This window comes from Mastacembelus armatus, chromosome 10, assembly GCF_900324485.2.
Source record: "Mastacembelus armatus chromosome 10, fMasArm1.2, whole genome shotgun sequence".
Lineage (NCBI taxonomy): Eukaryota > Metazoa > Chordata > Actinopteri > Synbranchiformes > Mastacembelidae > Mastacembelus > Mastacembelus armatus.
In genome coordinates, this window is record NC_046642.1 from 3,446,128 (window position 1) to 3,471,156 (window position 25,029).

At 43.4% G+C, this 25,029-nt stretch overlaps 1 protein-coding gene across 1 annotated transcript in view; it reads right to left on the reverse strand.

Moving 5' to 3' along the window:
* Positions 1–2,971: 2,971 nt before the first annotated feature.
* The window catches only part of fat4 (FAT atypical cadherin 4), a 92,046-nt gene continuing 69,988 nt past the window's right edge, over positions 2,972–25,029 (reverse strand). Inside the window, exons 8-17 of the mRNA XM_026330098.1 lie at positions 23,614–23,864; positions 18,927–23,276; positions 17,317–17,421; positions 16,614–16,921; positions 13,683–13,768; positions 11,795–11,974; positions 11,196–11,320; positions 10,241–10,458; positions 7,945–8,206; positions 2,972–6,139 (exon numbers count right to left, since the gene is read on the reverse strand). Of these exons, the coding sequence (XP_026185883.1) occupies positions 4,230–6,139; positions 7,945–8,206; positions 10,241–10,458; positions 11,196–11,320; positions 11,795–11,974; positions 13,683–13,768; positions 16,614–16,921; positions 17,317–17,421; positions 18,927–23,276; positions 23,614–23,864 (7,795 nt within the window). The 3' untranslated portion in view covers positions 2,972–4,229. The remainder of the gene's footprint in view (positions 6,140–7,944; positions 8,207–10,240; positions 10,459–11,195; positions 11,321–11,794; positions 11,975–13,682; positions 13,769–16,613; positions 16,922–17,316; positions 17,422–18,926; positions 23,277–23,613; positions 23,865–25,029) is intronic.

Consider the following 25,029-nt stretch of genomic DNA (forward strand, 5'->3'; position numbering starts at 1 on the left):
CTCAGTTCAGCCACAAACCCCACGATGTTGGAGTAAAACCACAAAGTTTTACAGTTGCATGGGAAGAAAGGCACTTTTGCAGAATGGAACAGTCACCATCTTCCTCACACACACACACACACACACACACAGACATTTATCTTTCTCTTTCATTTCCCAAAAGCTGCAGCTCCTCGCTGAAGCTTTTCATGTACGTTGAAAGGCATCGGCTGGCTGCAGTACACACAGCATTAAAGAACATTTATGGAAGAGGACCCTCGCAGCTTTGATGCAGATGTGAGACTGAGAAACCGAGATCGGGCGATAATTTGTGGAACGTTAATGTTATAAGCTTTCAGAGGATGAGGTGGTGATTTGTCCATCAAAGCTGCAGAGCCTTAGGACGACTGCTTTTGAGGGGAGACATCCGGAGGAGCTGAGTACTGTCCAGGGGCAGGAGGTGTATAAAAGAAATTTGGTTCTTTATGTTTGATATGCTGGAAGGAATTAGCATCACTGGGATGTTGATTTAGACCTTGATTAAGGCTTTGTTGTAAACATAATTCCAATATAACATTAGTAATAACATTTGGAAGTGGGATGCTTACTTTTTAGATTATTTTAGAAGATCAGTTTACTCATCATGGATTTCTGGAGTGGATGAAAATACCCCTGATCATGTCATCAGGAGACCAGAACACCAGGCAAAGACGCTTGAGTAAAATTTGCTATTGAGTTTCATTGTGGGAAACACGAGAGCCAACAGTTTTTAGCTGGACTCATACATAGCCTCTGCTGCCCTCATTTTGATCCTTATTAACTTGGTCTCATAAGTCCTGCAACATCATGTAAGAGTAACACTAAAGCTGGGGCACCTGTCGAAGATGCAGTGCAAGAGATCAGACTGTAAAATATACGTGGGTGAGTTCCAGACGTGCTCAGGATCAGTCCTGTGACAACTAACAAACTCTAGCTGATGAAGAAGACTTTGTAATGTGGCAGTTGAGATGATCAATAATGAAATGAATCATTACTTATTACAAATGAACGGAGCCCTCTAATAAGCCTATGAACTGATCATCTTTGTTGGTTCACCAGAATTTCTGGTGCACGTATGTCTTGATGTTGACTGTAGAGAGAGAAAAACAGGGGGAGAATATTTAGGAATTATTAGAATGACTAAATTTAATCTTATGTTAGAAAGACAGGACACCCAGTAAGTCAGGACGTCCAACAACTTAACGACAGCCCCGTTATTGTATCAGATATTTTTCACATCAGGATCATATTCGCTCTTGTCTGTTTCTCACATGCACATTTACAGCCATAACAAATGTTCATTAGCACCAACCAGTTAGACTGAAAACAATGAAATGTGTCCTTTGTTCCAGCAAAATAGATGTGCTTTTAATTATGAGCCATTTAAGTCCAAATCAGAGAGGCACTGTAACTGTATGAGGACACTGAGGCTTCATAAACAAAATCTGGGGAGGATTTTTGTAGAGGAAGACTGTTTCAAAAAAATGTCAATGGCAGCTCAGTGCCACATGCTTTTCTGAACGCTGGGGAAATCTTAAGTCAACATGGAAATCGCCTTAATGGGGATAATGTTTTGATGACATTTGTGGATTCAGGGGAAAAACGAGAGTCAGCACTCCAGTGGAGAACTATGGGAAATCAAATGATGCCTCTTTTGCACCTTCACTCGAGATGAACCAGTTTAGCGTGCAGAGCTGCAAAACACATTAAGGCCGACTTGTTGGCATGACATTTTTGGAAACCACTTAGTTCCAGTCTGAACTTTCGATCTGCATGATTTTATTCATGTGCTTTCATGTGATTACTGTGCAGCATGGCTCTCCAAAATGAGAACCATAATCATGGCAGCGTGGTCCATGTTGTATTATCGTGTCATTAGCAGCACAAATACCTCATTGCTTACTGAAATAACAGGCATTTGAATCGACAGGAATAGCATGTGCTGTTTTTTTGCGAGGGGCCATGTCCTGTAATGTAACATGCAATGTTCGCACTTAGGATATACAGTATGTTGCAATTAATCCTTAAACACATCATAAACTCTTCTGCTGTTCTGCAAAGTCCAGCAGCCGTCTGGACATTATCCAAAAACAGCACTTGTGGAAAAATAGGGAACACTCCCCGACCAATACCCTGCCCCCAAGACAATCAGGAAGACAGATTCATGTCAGTCCTCATGAGTGTTTTACATCTTACTATAGCGTAGAACAACGTGCCCTTTGTGTATACAAGTGTCTCCTGCTCACCAACAGGGGGGAGGTGGGAGGTTTGCTCCTAAAGTTCTCATTTATTTTGAGACCCTACCATGTCCCCCCCAATGAGACGCTGTGAGCTTTATCTGAATTCATCTTCTATTTACTCACCCCTCCACCCACCCACGCTCTCATTATCAATGTGAGTGTTATCATTATTTCAGCATCAGCATGGTACGGCCTTCCCAAAGAGGCTTCGGTCAACAGAGCTCCCTGCAGGACCGAGCTGCTCCGCGAGCTCGTGGTAATTTACCCAGATTTGGGCTGTCACTCTTCGCCGGGTTCACGGCTCCCTGCGTTTTCTCTCGTGGCCTCTTTTGCCTTGATGACGGAGAAGATAAGCATGTTGCATACCGAATCACTGAGCTATGACAAAAAGGGGTTCTGCTCAATAAGCCAGATGTAAATAATTGTTGAAAGCAATATAGGGCCCTGCGTTGTGGAGTCCGCTTGATGTTTTGCTTGGCTGTGACTGAGGTGGCTCAGTTTCATTTGGGTCCTGAAATGCCTTTTTAAATGTTTTGTTCAGACTCCGTATTATTTAAAGACTGCTCAGCTTGGGACATGAATATAGAATATATTACCACCACATTGATCTGGGATGGGAGGTAATCTGAACTTGAAGTTGGCTATTTTTAAAAATTAGCTGCATATGAATGAGTTCTTACCACTACAGGAACGAAAACCTTTTCTAAAGCAACTTTTAAATAAATACTTTTTTTATTCTGTTATTGGCTTTTTACAGGTACAAAGCATACAGCATGTTATAGTTTTATCAAAAGTGGAAAATACTGATGTTACATATGTAACAAATGTAAAAAATAAGTCTTCAATCTTACTTTCCCCGAAAGTAAGAACATACATTTCAGCATATGAAAATATCCATAAAAACACAGCTTAAGTAATTTAAGTTAATAAACAGTACAAAAATGTAGAAACCATACATGCCAAAATAATGGACAAGGACACCAACAACAAATGAGTCCACGAGTTCTCATGAATTAAAAAAATGTACACAAGTTCATAGTGTTTAGTTGGGGTTGTGTTTACAGGATCCATAAATCATTATCATCATTGCCCAAAAAACACTTGGCTGGTCACAAATTTTCTGACAACACTATTTCCCCCAAAATCTTCTCTCCTACTCAACTTAGGCCAGAAAACTAGAAGAGGAAAAGTCCTCTCCCGCACTATAATCCTCAAATGTCTGTAAGGCAGGGGACTTGATTAATCCTCACTCTTGGAGCGTTTAGCCAGTCTTCTGTGAGAAAACACACCAGGGCAGAGACAGTCAGGCTGAAAGGGGATCAGATCATTGGTGGGGTCTACGATACCGTGCAAGCAAAGCCGTGCACTTACTTTCACACCGAGGGCTCAGTCCTCTCAGCTACAGGTGCAGGCAGATCAAACACACGTGCTTCCTTTTAAGTAAATAAAAAATTGACTCCTAAAAAGACAGACCGGGAGTTTTCTTTTGCTCTATGGCCCATTGGAATTCTCTTCCTGTGAGTGTTAATATTATCAACCCTCTTATCTCTCAGCTGTGAATGTGGCAGAACTTTTTGGACAGGAGAGGCAATACTGGTAATAAAAAACAGAACTGTTTTATCAAGATAATGTGAACGGAGCGTTGCAGTAACTAAATTCATTTCAGACATGGATTTCTTTTTTCTTTTCTGAGCCGTTCGCTGTCGCTGTAATGACGCCTCAGTGAGAGGAGCGCTCGGTTGTACAGTTGAGTAAGGGCCTAGAAAAGACTGGTAAACTATTCCAAGGTGGCTAATGACAAAATCTGTCATGTCACAGGAGCCACTTTTCTGCCTTACTCCATTGAAAGTCGTCTTATTGATTTGAATAATGTAAAAAATGCGGAGTCCAATATTGTCTCGAAATATACAAACTTCCTCTTTTTAAAAATGGAGAACATCACCATATTCTACAACAGCATAATAAATAGTCTCATACATATTGCTCAGCTTCTCCTTCATGTAGAATAGTCACTGAGCCATCCCCACTGTTCATTTCAATGTCTTTCGCTGCCGCATTCTCAGGAAGTGAGGCTAAATCCTTGAACACGTCTACATAATGTCCAAACCCGGGGCCCCAGTTCAACAGATTGTCCCAGTTGAAGCCCCCGGCTTGGTGGCCCAGTTTGTGAGGCAGGGTGTAGTGCTGCTCAGTTGGAGGCATCTGGGCAACACCAGGCCCTCCTTCTGCCCTCCGACTTGAGTACCGCCTCTGCTTGAGCCTCCCACCATAGTCCTCATCATCAGCATCTGACTCATTGACTTGAGAGAGCTTAGGTACTCGGGAGCTGTAAGACACTGGCTTGTCCCGGTCGTACTCCATCTCCGAGCAGGTGAAAGAGTCATGTGAGTCACTTTCTGAAGAGGACTCTGGTGCCGGGATGCCATCGGCGGGGTTGCGGACCCTTGAGAGTGGCCTGCGGCAGTCCTCCTCTGAGCTGGATCGCCCATGGTCAGCACTGCAGATGCTGGGGTTACGTGGACGTGGAGTGTTTAGCCGCTCCACTTCCTCAATGGACAGCCCTACAGGAGGACCAGTCTCTAGAGGGATCTGCTCAATTGGCTGCTTCAACCGACTGCCGGGCCTGGAGGTGTGGCCGTGGCTGGCCATAGTCTGCGGACTCTTGCTGCGCCTCCCCAGTCGTGTGGCATAGTTGAACATGGGTGGAGGCTGACACATTTCATTGTGCAGGTCCAGCGGGCTGCCCTCACGGCGAGCCAGGTTGAGTTCTCTGGTTGGAGTGTTTCGGTAAAAGGAGGAGGGCTTGGTGAAGGGGGCTGGGGAGTGTCTGGAGAGAGGGTTTGGTGTGGGGCAGGCTGAGTGGGAGTGGCTAAGTGGGGTGGACCTCAGTGCTTGGGTGTACTGAGGCTGGTAGGTGTAACTTGTTGCTCCGAGGGGTAAGGGAGACTGTCTGGCGAAGCCCAGTGGGCTGTGTCTCTGGATGGAGAACTTGGGCGTGTGGCTGCGGAACTGCTTGTAGTGCTGGATGATATCTGCATCTGAAGGAGCAATACTGCTGGCGTTGTCTATGTCATAGTGTTCAATGTCTGCCTCTGGGCCATTGCAGGGGGCACAGGGAGCACTGGGCACAGTCTCGTTGTTGTGGGGAATGTCTGTTTCATCATAAATCAGATAAGGGTTCTCCCTTTCAATGATGTCTGGTTTGGGGTTCCCTTCTGGTTGTTTCCGTACCGTCATGTCATCTCCATATGGCGGGATGTTATCTGGGTCATCAAATGCAACATTCTCACTACCCTTCTTCTTTTTCTTCTTCTTCTTTTCCTTGGGTTTCTTCTCCTTGGGTTCCTTTGGCACCTTGGTCTTGTTGCGGTCCTTGCAGTGGTTGCACAGGATCAGGCTGAGGACCACCAAGGCAAGGACAGTGGCACAACTGCCGACAATAGCAGGCACTGCCCAGATGGGGAGGACCATGGTTTCTGTTGTGGGGCTGGGGCTGCAGACAAACCCACCATTGTTGGCTGTTTTGCACACAGTACCCTGAGGGCATTGGACGCCCAGACAGGCCACCAAGGTCTCACAAGTCTTTCCTGTGTAGGACTCAGAGCAGACACAGGTAAAACCTGAGTGGGGGTCCGGCACACAGCTGCCGTGGTTCTGGCAGGGATTAGAAGCACAGTCGCCCGGCGGGACACATTGGTATGTGTACCACTGGTTGACGCACATGAGTCCATCCCAGCATGGGTTGCTCTCACACAGGTTGGGACCTCTGCAGCCAATCTGGACAGATGAACTGGTTTTGGTCAGGGTGACGAGGCTGTGTTCGCCAGTAAATGGCAAGTTCTCTCCGTTGTACTTCACATAGGCCAAGCAGCCATCGAAACCTGCAAATGCATGAGAGGGAAAATTGGTTCAGATAATAAGAAACAGTCATCAGCAGCTAACAAGGACATAACAGTGGCCTGGAGAGGAATCCTTTCCGATTGCCACCAGACTGATGGGTTTTCAAAATGTCTGCCGGATTGCTTCCCCAGAAATAACAGGAACTAGGAGCTATAATCAGAGCTAAAGGAATTTTCTTTCAATGGGTAATTGGTTCAAGCTTAGGACGAAAAAGTAAAATCTCTTTATGAAAGCACCTCTATAAAAACATCATATGTTAAAAATGGGTCCAGTCAATCACTGGCCAAACTGAAAGAAGAAATATGAAATATTTTCGAACAGAGAATCTATCGTCAGGACCATTATAGCTTCAAGACATACATCTGGGTTGGGTGAATGTCTCTGTGTCTAATTCAATCTCTTGCTTTGTGTGTTGCCTAACAGCACTGCCTCACCGATGTAAATAGATTTTTATTGAATTTATCCCAGTGCAGATTAAATCCATTTGTGTCTTTTTCATTAGCTTTTGAAAAGTGAGTACACAACACACTGTTCAGACACACACTGAACTAAGGGCTGGTTAACAGGCAGTCTGCCACAGATATGCGTGCTCAGAATATGTTTGTTTTGAAATATGCCCCGGTTCTTGTGTAAAGGAGTTCAACAAATCATTCAAATGGCTCATTTTTACCATATTAGTCCATAGTATTAGGTTAGCTTTTCCCCTCCCCTTAAAATTCTGAAATTTACTGTGTTACCTCCCCCTGGAAAGCCTCTCTTTCACCTTTTCCAAACTATTCTCAACTCATGCTCGAGGACATCTGATCTGTGATTTAAGCCTAAACTAAGAGGAGAGTCCATGGAAATAAGACAAAAACATTAAAAGTCCTCTAAGGCAGATGCTCCAAGATGAAGTCAAATTAAATTAATATTGGTTATTTCATCCATAAATGATACTCTGATAAAGAAACATTTATTTAACCACTATAAATTCATAGCAGGTAAATCTCATCAATGTCAAATAGAAACAGTCTTTTTGGACGGCCACCAAATATGGTCAGCACTTTGAGCAGCAGACTGTTAATTCATTTAGGAAAAAAAAAAAAAAAAAGTTTGCACAAGATTTATAAGGGCTCACGAGCTTGTGACTATTGTTGCACTCTATGTGCACGTGCACACGGTGCATGTAAAGGCGGTTTTTATAATGTTAAATTGGGACTTTACATTAGGTGAGGAGTGGGTGGGTGTTTTGGTTGAATGCCAGTTTTTGAGGGCTTCGACATGTGTTCGACACAGCACGTGAATACACATGCACATTCACACGTCCATGTAAACGCCATACGCGCGGCAGCATGACTGACTGTTCTTGCTTAGCTTAGGAATGAGCTAAATGTAATAAAGCTAATATCAAAGCTATCTAAATATTTTCGATTTAAATTTGACAAATTTTTGTTAAAACACTAGAGATATCCAGAGTAGAAGAGCCTGTGAGACAGCATTTAGATCATCGTGAGATACTAAAACTCATAATAATGCTGTTCTTCATGGCTGGCAGCTCCTTAAAAGGAACGTGACCTATTCCCAGCACATGCTTTAGGTACACTGGATTAAAAACACATTGAAAAATGACATTATGTGCACAAAATACATGGTTTTTTTGTACACTACAAAAATCTCTTGTTAACTCTTCGTGTCTGGAGTAGCTGGGGGTCGACAGCTTTCCTCAGTTGTGGCAATGAAGAAAGGGGAAACGCTGCTCTTTGACTTTCCCTGCCCACTGCCCTCTCTCTTCTTCAGATCATATTACCTGCTGCTGTTTTCTGCTGGGCAGGTCCAGGAGGGATCCCTCCCAGGGAAAAGGTTAAAACATTGAGGCCCCCGAAGTCCTGTGTAGGGTGCTGGATGACCCTGGTGTGGCTGCTGTCCACCTGGAGCACAGTGGCCGAGCCGTTCTTGACCAGCTGCAGCGTGTGCCACTGGCCATCTGACAGCACTGCATCACCCACAGTCCGCTCCACCTTCCCGCTGACGCCCGCATCTGAGATGTAGTGGATGTTGCCGTTCCTCAGCTGAGTGAGGGGACAGAGACGGAGACTGAGTGCACTCAAGAGCAAAACAGACTGATCAGGTGCTTCTGTATTTTCCTGGGTGACGGACACATTTGCAGCTTTATTGTGATATTATTATAGCTATTTAAAAAACACATGAAGTACAATTCATCCTCTGGGAACCATGAAATCTCTCCAAAGTGGTGAACCGAGAAGAGCTCTGTGCACACCAAATGTGCCTTCAGTATTGTCCACTAAGTTACGTAAGCACAGCACATGCACAACAGCACATCAGCGATTCGACAGACTGGATAAGACGCTGGATAAACTGGTGACTTTGAATCAGCATAATTTTGATAAATGATGTTCTCTGAGGAAGGTCTACATAAACCTAGAGCTAAAAATGCTATGTTTCATATTAATGCACTGACTTACCATGTCAGCATTAGTAACCAACAATGACAGGAAGTCTTCTCTCCACAAAACTACCACCACACCACTATCAGAGCCTGCTGTTGAGGTCGGAGACCGAAAACGAAAATGCTGCCTGATCCTCATAAATCTCTCTCCCAGTGGGGACACGCTGCAGTTAATCATGTTCTCACAACATGTGTGTGCAGCTCATGTTGTTCAGCCACATGAAGATCAGAAGCTCGCTAGCTCTCAAGAATTTCCACAACACAACAAATTCAGAGAGAACATGCTCATTCAAATGCCCACTGGAGGAGCCTGTTACCAGAGTGTGTTTAAAAGAAATTAATCAAGCTCACTTTGGCATGGACAGCAAATGGACAACAAATGGTAAAGTCATATGTGCACTCCCCACTTTTATGGAAAAGTAATCCCCTTCTCCCTTTTTAAAGTCTTCAAAAATCCGTAATGATAAGTAGCTTCCGGAAAAATTGATTTGAAAAGGGAAAAATGGAAAGTCCCTTAGGTCAAAGAATACTGACTGCTCTGAACCTGGAAAACCAATTTTAAAGTTTATCTTTTAAACATCTTGTTTTTTTTTTTAATATCGCAGTATATGTACTTCTCTCTCTCAACATATGTAAATATGCAGCATGCATTCTACTGCTGCACTACTATTTTAGGTTTCATAGCACTTGTTATACTTTTCTAGACTGTGATGGTGATTTGATGAGCACCAGAAGCTCCTCAGAGGCAGAAAACAGAATCACAGGTGATACTAAAAAAAAAAGTAGGAAGGAGATGTAGATGGTGGTGAAGGGAAGGGTCTCAAACAGGATCAATAAGTCCTCAGGTCTCCTTGGGCAACTGCCAGGACCAGCCGGAGGGCGGAGAATAAGAATAAAAGGAGAAAAAGAGGAATGGGACTAAAAAGAGGAGGCTCAGAAAGATCCTGGCAGTTTGTTCATGCAGCAGGTTGTCTAAGCAATAAGCTCCAAACGTTCAGAGGACCTTTGGGTGTCAGTGTGCTGTATAGAAGCACAAACACATACGAACACATGATCATAACTGCTATTGGTGACTATTGGTGGTGCAACATGTCATCTGGAAGCAATACTGCATGACCTCAGCTCCGTCATCTCAAACAAATGGATGCACCGGAGCTGATTTCTGTGCTGACACTGACTAGGAACTAAACTTCACCAGGAAATAATTGTGTTTGTTAATTTTCCATTGTTGTTTTGTGCCTATAATGTAAATAATGTAAACTCCAGACTTCCTCCTGTGAACACTTGTAGCAGTTCAGGGGCAGAGGCCAAGGCTTTTATTGTAAAGCCCCACCCTGAGGTGCTGAGCTTCGTTATTAAGCGGTAGTGTGAGATTAGTAACATTACTGGAGTGGAGCAGTGTTTTGGTTAACAAGACAAAGTCTATGACTGTGATTATGTCGCTGGTCTGATGGATGAAATATGTTGAAATGTGCATTATGATGACTTTACCATGTGAGCCATTATAGCACTACACAGTCTGTACATTGTACATTGCACAGAAACACATTAAATCTTAGTCCTGGCTGTTATTTGAAAATGTGTGTTATGTTTTATGTGGGCTGCCACATGTCAGGTTACACTTCCTGTCTCTTACCTTCACAGTAGTGTAGTTGCTGCTCTCTTGCACGTGCAGCAGAGTGCCGCTCTTGCTGCGTGTCCTGAACTTCACCTCTAGTGTGCTGGGACTGGCGGGGTCAGAGGTCACGCCCTGCAGTAACTGTCTCACTAGGATGTCACGTTTAGGGCCCTGCTTTAGGGAGTAATCCAGACGTCCAGTGCCATCCAGGGACAGAGCAGTGTCTGCTGTCATGTCTGTGGGAGAAAGAGTGAACACCTTCAATCCACTCTGACTTCACAGAAGTCTCAAACTTTCACACTGCAGCTGCTCACAGCTGGACGGACGGATCCAAATGAGTTTTGAATCCCACATACTGGGCCTTACATTCTCATCGGTGGGTCCAAATATCTTTGCATAAGTGAAAGATATGAGCCAATCCCTAAGACAACTCGCGAGCCTTTACCTATAATATCTTAGACAAAGTTGATTTATGATACAAACTATTGCTTCCTTTTTTAAAAAAGGTGTTTTCATCATATTTATTTTCTCTTTTTCTTTCCTGAAGATGATAAATATGATACTGAAGAAGTTATACATGATACTGAAGAAGTTATACATGATACTGAAGAAGTTATACATGATACTGAAGAAGTACACTGTATTTGTAGTAGAAGAAAACTGCTCTCATCCTGTTTTGCTGTTTTGCAAATGCTGCACCTTACACATCATCTTTGAGTCAGTCTCAAAGTTTTCTTCCGTCTCTTTTAGTTTACTGGTGTGTCCTGATTTATATATCATTATATAATATATTATTATATTATTATTTTCTTTATAAAATAAAGCACCAAATGCTGTATTAACTGTGGCCTATATTAAGATGCATGGTGCAATTTAATGACTCATGAGGGAAGAATCATAAATAATCATGACAGAATATTCCTAACTCAGTGCAACCTCAGCACAAAATGACACTTCAAAGGCACAGACTTACATTTCTCACAGAATCTACCAGTGAAGCCGTCCACACACTGGCACTGCTGCCAAGACCAGTGGTCCAAACAGGTGCCCCCATGTCTGCAGGGGCTGGCAGTGCAGGCTCCTTCCAGTCTCGGACATCTACAGATACAACACACAAACTGACAGTCAGACAGTCAGTTTGACAAGTCAGCTGCACAGTCGGCAGCCGGGGGGTCCTCTGAAAAAGAAACTCCAAAAAAAAAAAAAAAAAAAAAAAAAGGGGGCAGATGAGCTGTGGATTCCTTCCATGTGCAGCGATACAAAAAAAAACACATAAAGAACCTCTGAGAATTAGCATATTAAAAGATCCGTCCTCGCCTCACTATTCACCAGCAGGACAGAAAAGACATTTTTTTCTGGAATTCTGCAATTGGTTTCCCCCTTCAGAAATCCATTTGGATTTAAAAACAACATATTTTTCAAAAATCTCCAGAGGGTTTGAGAGAGTGAACAGATGTCCCACAGCGAGAGTTGAGCAGGTTAGACAAGACAGACAGACGGGAAGAAGAAGGAGAAAAAGGTTGAGTGAGGGAGAAACTGAGAGTAAGGGGACAGTGAAGTTGGGGTGCAGACCTGTCAAGGATGCCACGCGATGCCAGGGCCTGACTGGGCTCCAGTGGGCGCCCATTGACAGCGAATTCCATGATGCAGCCGACAAAGTCGTGGGTGGCGACCTGACCGCGCCGATGAAGGATGGGTTCTATTGACCTGACGCCTCCCACCGAGAGCCTGTTGGGCTGCACGTCCAGGATCCTGCACACACACGAACAGCAGCACACAAAGACTGAAATGCACGGAGACACAAAAGAACATATGCACAGAAACTCCAAACGCTCATTAATACGTTCAAATATTCAGAGGTACGTGCACACTCACGCAGAAAGACACTGTGGGTCAGTGAGATTCACAACAACATGGTTCTGAGGTCCTTACAAAATAAACCTTCTGTACACCTTTGTGACCGTTCTTGATCTGCCAAATTGATCTCTCTCTGTCTCAAACACACACACACACACACACACACACACACACACACACATACACACACACAAAAGCACTCAAGTCCAAAAACAACATGTTTAAAGGCTTTTCACCCCACACGGCCTGGCTCAGAGCTGTCAGTCTGTTCATTTAATGAAGGTTTACATCATATATTACTTTTTTACAACAGATGACTTAATTGTGACTTTGAGTAATTTTTGTAAATTCACTGTAAAAACATGTATGAGGACATTTTAGCTTCCATCCAGATATTCTGCAAGTAAGGCAGTAACAGAATACACACACACACAAAAAATGTTTGTCTGTAGATCTGCATCAGTTTCTGTGGTCCTTTATTCTTTGTTCCACTTCATACTGTAGCAAAAAATAAAATGTCTCATGTTTCTTCAAATTCCTAAATAAAAAAATTAGTTTAAAGAGAGTAAATATAGATCAACATTTCAGAGCTAATATTCCTCTCACTGGGGGGAGCTTTCGCTAACTGCTGTAGTGAAAAGCTGGTAAGTGGACCTTCGACCTTGCACTATTTAGTTACAAGTGTTTGACATGTCGATCGTTATCATCTGACTTAAGCAGCCTGATGTCAGACTAAAGCCCAGTGTGGCTCTAAGGTGGTTTCTAACCTGCAGGTCGGGACCTCCTCGGTGGATCACAGGATGAAACTTCGTAGGTCAGGAAAGAACAAAAACCTTTCTGCTTACTCTTTTAGGTTTTAATATCTCAGAAGGGCAGGAGAAAATAAAACACTGTTTGGTTTGATGTGTCCGAGTCGTTAGACATTAAATGCCTTTGTTTGACAAGATCACAAGCTAAAAGGGGTTGGACGTCTCTGGGTTATATCCACTGATGGAAACACTGTAGAGTTAATTACAAAACCTACAGTCTGCTGGTCAGGTCGAGTTGATTCACTGTGCAAAAGGCTTGTTCAGTGTGACAGCTGTAAAATACCCACCAAAATATCAAACATTTTATCAGGTGTGTTTCATCACAGGAACTGTTCCCTTTTCAGGAACCTGCACTTCCATCTGGGGAACCAGGGTCTAAGGTGCTGAATGTCTCTGACAGGTCAAGTGTACTAGTGTTTTCTGCAACACTGTTAGCACAACCAGCATTTTAAAAAGTCTATAACTGCCAACACGTTGTTTATAGTTTGTGGCCAACAATAATCAGGACGGAGCAGCCCGAACAGTTTTACGACTGATGCACTGACGACAACGTCCAGGTTTTTTTGTCCGTTTTTGTTCAGAGGCTCGTGAAGGGTGACTGCTCTTGGCCCTGTTGTGGAAATGCAAATCGCAGTGTGCTGCAGGAAGTTTTACCCCTGAGAAAGAGCCTGGACATTAGTTCTTGGAAAAGTAATGTTTCTGGAACTTTTGGTGGAAAAGCACCTCATCTATACAGCTGGATCACAGAGACAGAACAGCTGTGCACTGTACACGTATATGTGTGATTCTCTTACCAGTCAGTGTGTACTGCCACGTTGCTCACGGCACAGTAGCCTGGTTCCTGGTCGTCGCCACACAGGTCTACAGTCAGGGATGCAGCCTACATGATGACACAAACACAAACATGCATGTCACATGACATTTTCTTTAAGAGTAATAATTGTACATCTTTTTTTTTTAACCAATTTCAGATTTGCTTATCTGTGTTTATGCACCATGTTGCTGCTAAAGCTTATTTTTGAAGGGTTCAAGGGGCAAAAGAGGAAATCCTCAAACGCATCTTGCTTGCAACACGATCCCCTGCCTGAGTAGAATTTTACTGTGTTATCATGAGCGCCTGTCAGACTAAATAACTTCTCATGTGCTGTAGCATTAACTTACAGTCCAGGGTTCGGGTTCCACCCATTTATTTCTTACTGATTATTTGTGTAACTAAGGCCCGTTCAATAGTTAGTGTGAGGTTTGTCCACCACAAGGCATGTTGGCCAATTATTTTTTTATCATTCCATTACAGTAGTGGATGGCAGAGTGGCATAAAAATGCCATACATTACAACAAACATTTCCTATTTCCCGTTAATGGCACTGAAGCTTTTTCCCAGATGTGGGTAATTCTCTCCTCTCTCCGTGCTCTGAGCAGGAACGACCGTACTAGGAAGAAAAGAAATGGGCTGGCGAGGAAACTGTCCGGAAAAGTGTGTGAAAGCGTTGAAAATCCAGGGCAATCATGCTCCACCTCTCCTGGATCTTAAGTAAACACAGACCACACCAGCCCAGACCTCTAACACAAATCATCTAGGAGCCCGACACCTCTACACACACTCTCAGAGCACAAATACACACACTTTCTCTTTAGTACACCTGAATCAGACACATGGACATGTACACAGAACACAAACACACCGACATGATGGCAACAGCGAAGCAGTGAAGAGCAGGACAAATGAGTTTTTTTTGCCTTCCTCTGAAACACCATAAAGACTGTCAGAACCACATGAAGATTTTATTAATGTCGTTTTCTGTGATCAAAGCTAGTTTTCCTTACTTACACAGCACTCACTGTCAAATGTCTCACACTGAGGTGGAGAAAATGATTCCTCCCTGGAAATGAATACCGAATGTAACCCAAAAAGATGAGGAGTTTGTTATTGTGTTTGGCTAGCACTGCAGGGGAAATGTGAAGAAAACACCACTGGAGACTTTCGCCGTCCCCATGACTAATACAATGGAGGGACCACGGCACTGCTCTCTGTTGAGTAGCTGCTGTTACACATTTGTTGTGTTGTCTGTTTCTAGGACAAACACTAATCCATGGCGTGATCATTAGCTGCTGGTGCTAATCAGCTGCAGTGATGTCTAATCTGTCAAACTGCATTTACAAAACTGATTCACACAAGATTTAGTTCTTCTTCCTGACTTAGAACCATGATTTAAACCAAACCAAATGAGCTGTGGTGTGGATGTTACCGTCCCAAGGCCACACTAAACATTATGAATGTGTCATGTGACCCAAATTACATTTACAGTATTACTCTCCTGCTTGTCCCTGTGGTAGCTGGTCATGCAAACGCTTTTGTTTGCACACATTTGATGATGAGCTCAGCAAAAACAGTATTTATATGATGCTCCTCAATATACGACTTATATTCTAAACCTAATAGAAAATGTGCATCATTATGAAATGGACCTTGGCAAGACACTGGATCAGATGCTAAAGCTATAGCTAACGCCTGTTATTCTTGTAGAAGGTCACACTTAATGGTGTCAGAAACACGATGCATCTTCTAAAGAAAAAAAGCAGCTCCCCATTGAAACCTGTGGCAATACCAACATTTATCTTATGTGCAGTCACAGCAGTGGTGTTTATGTCAGTCCTTACATCCACCCCTTGATCTGTTTGCTATATACTGGCAAACAGAAGCATTGGTGTGGCCCAGACATGAAGTCATGTGAGGCTCACTGGATTAAAACAATTTCTGTTACATTGATTGTATTTGACAATTAAACGGATTCAGACAGTGATGATAATAATTGCAATTGTAAGAGTATCTGTGAACTTTCTGCTCCCTCTGATTATTTGGATTCATCATGATGAAGCAGTGCATGACCGCATCCGAGGTTTCCATCTGCTTTTGACATCGTCTCAGAATTCAGGCACATGGGCTGAGAACAGACCTCAAGCCTGACCACTGAAATGACCCACAGCACCTTTTGCAAACATAGTGATCAGGTTCACTTTACACAGCCTGAGGGAGTTGGCACTTCAGGCATGACATGCACACATTCTTCTCTCATTCGTCAAGAGCCCTAGCACGGCCACCTCCGTATATTAGCAGGGCACTATACACAGACCAAATCACAGTTCTCAATGGGTGCTGTATTCCTTTCCATCCTGTCACGTCACTCTGCACCATCTCAGAACTGACAATTTAATGATTTTACCAGCTTCCTATGAAACTCCCAGTGCACGGTGGGAAATGACAGATTTGAAGTCCAGCAGGAGAGCTACATTATAGAAGGGTTTGACAGGGCCTGGTTGGATTTTTCCCTCTTTCCTTGCCACTGCATTGCTGGCAGGGAGAAGCCTCTCATTCAGAGCTCAATATACAGAATTTCAATCTTCAGGGCCATTTTGGATCCTTGTATTATAAATCTCAATGAGCAATAAAATATAATTACAAACCATGAAAACCATAAGCTGAGCTACCAGTGGTTTGGTGGAGTTTAATTATCATTTGATGGTGCAAAAAAGAATGTAATGCCAAATTTGGATACAACTTTCTGCTATAAAAGCCTACAATGAAAATGCTGCTTAATGTGCAGCACACGTTCATACTGTGCAGTGTTTTTTCAGCTTTTCATCAGGGTTTTTGCTGCTAGACCCATAAGAACTTGAGTCACCCAATGAAAAATCTTTCAAGAATGCATGATGAAAGATGTTCTTACCATCCCAGCTCTCCTGGCAATGACAGTGTGGAACTGCCCATCTGAAACTTTTATCATGGTCATCAATTTATAAGTTCCACTTCCCAAGTTGAAGGAGAAACGCATCCGTCCCTCGAAGACCTCCAGAGCCAAGAACTCCGCCTTGTCTCCGGTCTGGTTATCGTGGTTGTACATAAGCAGTGCGTTGCTCTTCAGGGTAGCAAACTTGATATATATGTAGTTATTGTTGGGATCCAGAGATGGAAATTCCATGTAGGAGAGCTCCTCAAAGCCATAGCTGTTGAGTTCACAGTGCTTGCCGAAAACCCCTTAGGACAAAAACAGACCAAATGAGGAATCATAGAAGAAGCCAATAAATGATTCACAGTGCTGCTGTGATAAAAATATCTACAGATATACTGAGTTCTGTATTTAGTAGGAACAAAGTAGATATCACTGCTGCAAGATCATAATCTTTCATTTTCAAACACTTTCAAACATCTTTTTGCCTAAATTGGAGGCTTATCAATAACAGCAGCAACACGAAGCAAGAAAGATGGAGCCACAACATCAAATGACAGTGTCCACATTTGTTTAAGAAATCATGGATTAAGAATTAAAAAAAATCTTTTCTTTAGGGAGACTGTGCATCTGAAATTGTCCATCCTGCTTTTCAATTTACCAGCGCTCCCTAATGCCCTAAAACTTTCCTACGATTACTTACCAAATGGACAATGACAGTAATATCCATCCACCCGATTCTGACAGGACCCGCCATTAAAACAAGGGTTACAATCACAGTGATTGATGATGGAATCGCACATTTTGCCTGGGTTCACAGAACAACACAAATTAAAACGGATGGAGTGAGAGACAACAAAGGCAAACTCTGGGGGGAACATAGTTCACTCTCCCCACAGGCCAAGTCATGCAGGCCTTTCATCACTTCACAGCTGAGAAATGCACTGCAAAAACTCTGAGCTCAGACAAATAACTCAACATTGCAGTGAGCCTAAAAATCTTATTTATGTTCAGACAACCATAAAATATATAATTGGAATTATTTTCAGTTGTTTTACTGCAGTTTTGGTTATTTTAAAAATAAGCAATACTATTTTGGAACAGTTCGGATCACTTGTCAAGAGATGACATCATTTGATCCAAAAAAACATCTTGAAACTTTCATAGGAAAAACGAAATGATCTCACTCAACTGGCAGATTCTTCTTACTAAGAACAATCAGGTTTTCAAACTCAGGGGAAGATCCAAAAATTTTTTGATAAGGCTTTGTTTTTGCAGTGCATAAAGACAAACAGATGCAGGCAAATATATTAAGATAAAAAAAATGGACATCATGATAAGGATTGTGATAGTGAATAAAAAGAATAAAGTGGAAAAAGACAATAAATGATTCATGTATGTTACAATACAAAAAGACTGACAATGAACTTCTGTAAATACATTTCAGGCTGTAAATCCAGAGACAAGTTGCTTAATGGAGATAGATTCTGCTGCCAAAACCAGACAGAGAAAACAGGAAGTTGAGAGTTCACAATAAGGGCATGCAAACTACTGTAAGTCAATAGGTGCATTACTTCAGGAGGGCCATTTGTCTTGATGAAACCTAAAGATTTGTGGTCATTTTTTATCGTCATAATAAAAAGGGACAGTAATGACTTGACTTGAGGCAAATTGCCTGCTACAATGTGCTTTGAAAATGTCTTTCAGATGCTGGACAGCATACGGGATTCAAATGACTGTTCTAAGTAATTCCACTTAAAATCCACTCCCCTTTTATCAAGGGTAATAATGCAGTGTATTCATTACATTTCCAAACTAAAAGGCCTGATTGGATCTTTTATAAAGCTGCTCATTTGTCATACAACTCAAAACAAACCCAAATGAGAAACCCTTGATTAAGAAATCCCTTCTGTGTACAGCTGGATTAGAAATGTGTGTATCTGTGTGTGGTCATAGCTGTATACACATGCAGGCACACAATGAAACGTGATACTGGTGAACCGTGTGGAGTCCACACTCGAGCCTGAGTGGGGTCAGCTTCGCATCATCTTTTATATTAAAGCAAACATGGCGGTCTGATATGCATCGAAGCTGCACGACTACATGACTACTGATCCGTAAACTGTTTCTGGCAGCAGTGCTTACATGTTATGGCTACAACACCTTTTAAAAACACTGAGAAGCAAATATTTTTTGTTGAACCCAAAGCTGTATATGTGTGTGTACATTAACGTGAGGGTCCCTGCATGTAGTCAATCTACCATGAGTGACTGTGTGGTCAGATATAACACGTGACCCCTTCATGTGTAGTACCTGCAAAGCCAGATTTGCAGAGGCAGTTGAAGCCTCCAGGAAAGTTCTGGCACAGTGCCCCATTCTTGCAGGGATTGGAAAGGCATTCGTTGATATCCCTCTCACAGGCCATCCCGGTAAAACCTTCAGGACAGGTGCAGGAGAAACCCCCCACTAGATTGTGGCAGGAGCCACCATTGTGACAGGGTGATGGCTGGCACTCGTCAATGTCTGTCTCACACAGAGCTCCAGTGTATCCTTGCCTACAGCTGCAGGCATAGGGCTGCAGGGGGTGGTTGGAAACAAGGATCACTGGGACACTTTCTTCTGTCTTCATATCAGGCCCGACACTGAGACGCCTCTTGCAGCTGCCTCCATTCTGGCATGGGTTATGTGTGCATGGATCATGGTCCACTGCATCTATTTGCACTCCACTCTGTCTATATAAAATGTCTTTGATACTCTGGAAGAATGTGGCCACGCCACTGGGGTTGACATATTGTCCATGGCCCCGTTTTACAGCTGCCATCAGGAAAGTCTGATTGTTGAGCTCAAATGCTCCATAAAGCAAAACCCCTGTGCCCAGTCCTGCTAGCTGAGAGTTGGCAATGCGTAAGAAACTGAGGTAGTGGTTGGTAAGGAAGTTTTTGACTCCTCGAGAGTTGAGACGGATAAGTATGCTGTTGTCCACTGTGGCATTTGTGAAACCTATGAAGAGAACTCTAGCTGTATTGCTGACTGAACCATGGACACCATCACTGCTACGGATGGTTAATTCAAAAGTTCCATCTGCTGAGCGGGCTTTGGAGTTGAGGTTGCATGTTCCAGCTGGGATACTAAACAGACCGGAGGAAGGAGGAATAAGGGAACAGTGGAACCTATCCTGGATGTCAGGGTCTTGGGGCTTGACATCTCCCAAAGAACCCCCAGGAAACATGTTCCCAAAATAGTGGACAAAGATTTCCATGGACCTCGGCTCTGAAGGGTTGTCATTCTGATCATTTATTTTGATGTGGATTGTTCCTGTGGAGGACATTTGAGGGACACCAGAGTCTTTGATCACAACAGAGAGGTAGAAGTCACTAATCTGTTCTCTGTCAATCTCACGACTGGTGGCTAGCATTCCAGATGGACTAAGACTGAAGTAGCTATTGGCAGAGCCAGAGCTGAGGAGGCTGTACAAGAAAGGCCCTTGGTTAGGTGGTAGATCTGGGTCAGAAGCTGTGAGTGTTGTAACAGCAGTGCCAGCTCTCTGGTTCTCCGTTACCTCAGCGTATGTGGTTGTCAACTTTGGACCATTATCGTTGATATCGTCCAGATTCACAATCACAGTTGCGCTTCCGGTTGCAGGAGGCGAGCCAGTATCTACAGCCAGAACAGTGAGATTATACACAGGCGTTGTTTCTCTGTCTAGCTCTGCTGCCACAGACACTTGGCCAGTTTTAGGGTTGATTGTGAAAACATTTTTATCAAACCCAGGAGCAATAGAGTAAGAAAATCTGCTCCAGCTTGGAACAGAGTCTGAGTCCTCAGCGCTGACAAAGGTAACAAGACCACCTGCTGCGAGACCTTCACTAACCTGCACATCATACAGTTCTTGAGTAAAAACAGGAGGATCATTAGCGTCAAGAATCGTAATGTTCACAAACACTTCGTCAATATCTGCCCCGCGGATGCTTCCTGCGTTTTTGGCCAGCACTTTTAGTGAAATCTTTTCCTCTTTCTCACGGTCTAGAGCACCTGTGACATAAATCTGACCTGTTTTCTTGTTAATGCCAAAGCCTTTGTTTCTGCTCTTCCCAAAAATGAGGTAGTAAACCACTCCATCATCTCCTTGGTCTCGATCGCTGGCGAACACTTCCCCGACCACTGTGCCTTTTGAAGCAGCTTCAGAGATTTCAAAGTAGTATTGTTTGGAGACAAAGCGGGGTACGTATTCATTGGCTCCCTTTAGCTGAATGTTGACATTGGCGAAGCTGCAGCGCTCCTCGTCTGGGACGTTGAAGGCCTTTACTGTTAAATGGTAGACCTGCTTGGCCTCATAATCCAAGAATCCTTGCGTTGTGATGATGCCTGTGTTTGGGTCAATAACAAACAGGTCACTGTCTGATGACTGTATCACATAAGCCATGACTGCGTTAGCTCCTGAATCGCGGTCTGTAGCATTCATTTTGACCACAGTGGTGCCGCTGGGAACGTTCTCCTGCACAACGGGGAAGTACTCGTCAGGATCAAACACAGGAGGGTTGTCGTTCACATCAGTCACATGCACTGTGACTGAGACATAACTTGTTTTTGAAATCCAACCACCATCGGTGGCTGAAACTTTAAGCTCATGCTGTTGTTTTTCTTCAAAGTCCAGAGGGTGAGCTAGGGATAACACACCAGTTTTACTATTAAGTGCAAACAGACCCTTGTCATTTCCTGAAGTAATATTATATGTGATAAGGCCATTCATTTCTTTGTCTTTGTCTCTGGCAGACAGGGTCCTTATTGCTGTTCCCACAGCAAGGCTTTCAGGTACAGTGGCAGAGATTTGGCTTTGTGAGAACTCAGGGGTGTGGTGGTTTTCCTCTGTGACTGCAATTCGCACAGATGTTCGCGCTGACAATGGAGGATTTCCTCTGTCGCTTGCTGCGATGTCAATAAGGAAAATTTTATTCATGTCAGATGCGAGGGAAGAGGCTACAGTGATCCAGCCACTTGTTCTGTCTAGTTTGAATTTATTGGAGCTGTTTCCTCCTGTTATTAGGTACTCAACCTCCGAATTAAGGCCAAAGTCCTTCTTGTCATGAGCTACAACCCTAATCAGTCTGGTGCCAACCTTGACACTTTTAGTGACGGGAGTGAAGTAGCTCGGTGAATCAAACTCTGGAGGATTATCGTTACTGTCCACAATGTTTACAATTACTGTTGTCTCACTCATCAGAGGCTTGACTGCTCGGTCTGAGGCTGTGACAATGAAGCTGTGGCGATTTATATTTATACTCCCAGCACCTGTTAAGTTCTGATATTTTAGCTGCTGCTTCACAAATATTTCTCCAGAGCTGGCGTTGATTCGGAAATACTCTGACTGAGACCGAATGAAATAAAAAATTTTACCATTAAAACCTTCGTCGGGATCTGTGGCAGACACTTGTGTGACCAGCGAACCCACTTCTGTGAGCTCAGGGTAGTCCAGATAGTAAGAGGGACGACTAAATCTGGGGGCGTTATCGTTAATATCGGTTACAAATATGGTAACATCTGTACTTACTGTCCAACCAGAGTCATGGGCAGATACTTTGACAATGTAATGGTCTGTGTCTTCTCTATTGAGTGGCCGACTTACTGTTATGTCTCCTGTGCTTGGATTAATACTGAATGGAAGACTGTTATCTGTAATTGAATAGCGGCTAATGGCATTTGAACCAGCATCCTCGTCTGTGGTGGTGACCCTGGTGACAGTGTAGCCCACCGGGGCATTTTCAGCCACTGTGGCACTAAAGATCTTGGAAAACCTGGGAGCATTATCGTTCACATCCAGTACATTGATTATCACCCTGACTGCTGTGTTTTTGGGCGGCAATCCCCTGTCAGTGGCTTTGACTTTTAAAGTGTACTGAGACACCTTCTCCCGATCCAGCGGCCTGGTGGTTCGTATTTCACCGGTTGCTCGATTAACACTGAAACTATTCTCCTTATTTCCATCGATGATGGCGTATTCCAGCTGTCCATTCGGCCCGCTGTCTAGATCGACAGCAGAGACCATCAGCACCCGCTGAGGTGCAAGACTCTCCAGTAGCTCAGCATGGAAGGGATCCTTCTCAAACACCGGGTGATTGTCGTTCACATCCAGCACAGTTATTTCCACTTTGTCATAAGAAGAATAAGGTGGGAAGCCCTGATCTCTGGCTTCAACCCAGAGAACATATTTCTGAATGTATTCATAATCCAGTGGGTGCCTGATTGACAGTTCGCCTGATAACTGATCAATATGAAAGGCATTATCAAGGTTGCCACTCGCGATGTAATATGACAGTGGTCCACCTCTCATAGAAGATCCAGTCACTGTTGTCACAACGTGGTTTGTTGGCTGGCTCTCGGGGAATGTGAACGTATGCTCCTTCAGCTTGATGACGGGGAAGTTCCCTCCAGTAACAAAGCGAACGGTCACAGTTGTCATATCTGTTTTGGGGTTCGCTCCACCGTCCTTTACTCGAACTGTAAGGGTAACTTCTGAGCTCCCACTTAGTTTCTCATTTGCAGTGATGGCACCTCTGACTGGATCAATCTTGAATTTCTCAGAGTTGCGCCCCATTAGGGAATAGTGAAGTTGGGCGTTAGAACCTGAGTCCTCATCAGTGACAGTAACAGCAAAGACCAGGGACCCTGAGGACACAAACAGGGAAAAAAGACTTTAATGCTGCATGTAAACACGCATCTGTGGAAAAACTGTAAGAACCAAATTACCAGTTAAATTTAAAATAAGACTCTAACAATAATTTCTTATTAATTCACGTTGTACCAAAGAGCTTTTGCAATACTTTCTTTTGCAAGGATAATAAAACTTAAAGTAAAAGTAAACCTCATTTTTGAAATACTATATAAATAAAACCAAACATCCACAAAGTCAAATCAAGCCAAACTTTAATGCAACGCTGACATTTTGATTAAATCAGTCTAAGGGCACATTCAAACCATGACACATTTCAGGACATACACTAACCTGCTCCAGTAGAGGCGGGAATGTGGGTGACGTAGGGGTGATGGTGGAAGTGTGGTGGGTTGTCGTTGATGTCGGTGACAGTCACGGACACAGTGGCAGAGCTGGACAAGCCCTCAGGCTGACCTCCGTCTGTTGCCACAACCAGCAGCTGGTAATTGGCCCTGTCTTCTCGGTCCAGCAGGGAGCTGGTGATAATCTGTCCTGTAGCTGGGTTGACAGAGAACTGACCGTGTCCTCCGCTCAGGCTGTAGCTGTAGGAAAGATAAACATAAAGAAGGACATGTGTCAGTAAAACCTTTGATTAACATGAGACTGTGGTTGGGTCAGATAATTGACTCAATTTGTGTTGGATTGCTTGATACCACAAAAATCAAATCAATATAATCAGTAACTTTTAATTTGGATTGTTGTTAACCCTAACTTCCAGTGGTATTATCTGACAGAATGCAAAGGCACTCATTTCCAATACTTACATCTACTACAAGTCAGTATTCTCTGCTCTACTTGCATCTTGAACAAATCACAGTTTTGTCATCATGTTTCCTGCACTGCCACTGACTGAAGGGTCTTATTCTGTACTGTCACAGTGTGACCCATAGAGGGCACTGTTTCAAACCTCAGGTCTGATGAAATGTGCTCAGTACTGGTCAATATATTGTACTGGCATTAGATTAAATCAGTGGGTTAAATGACTGAGGCGTCCAACTTCATATTCTCTGTGGTTTAAGCTGTTCTGACCACTGAAGTCAGAGAACTTGATTTATCTGATTACATTTAATTCAACGTTATTTTGGACAAAGAGACATGATTAGAAATGCAATACCTATTAAAATTTAACACATACAATACTGCAAACACAAGTACATACAGTACATACACACACAACCACATCACACACTCATCAGGACTCAGTGGCCACACCCTCTGGCTTTCAAAGAAAGATCATGTTTCATTCTGTATCTCCTGAGTCTCCAGCAGGACCCGGACATAAATGTAAACTGACACAAACATGCAGACACCGGTGCCTGAAAAGGGCCCTTGAAAAAACATTCCTTTCCAGAGATGGTATGACAAATTTCAGAACGACGTGGGAAAGCAGGGAGGATGCAAAGCTTCCCTGGTCATCAGTAACATAAACTGTTAAAGCAGGGCCAAAAGCATCTGTGCATCAGATTTACTTTTTAATCAGCTGTGAGAATCTAATAACTGAAGGTAACAAGTTCTGGGCTCCATTAAAGTCCTCGAGCCCCCTGAACCCCTGATGGGTACAACTCGTACTGTCACAGACAATTAACATCCTCATTACCATGTTTTGGGAAACTAGAGCTTGCTGTAGTACCCCCCAACGTGTACCCAGTGGGGTGACCGAGAAGAGAGGAGGATGCCGGGCTTGAGTCAGTGTCCGACTTGAAAGAG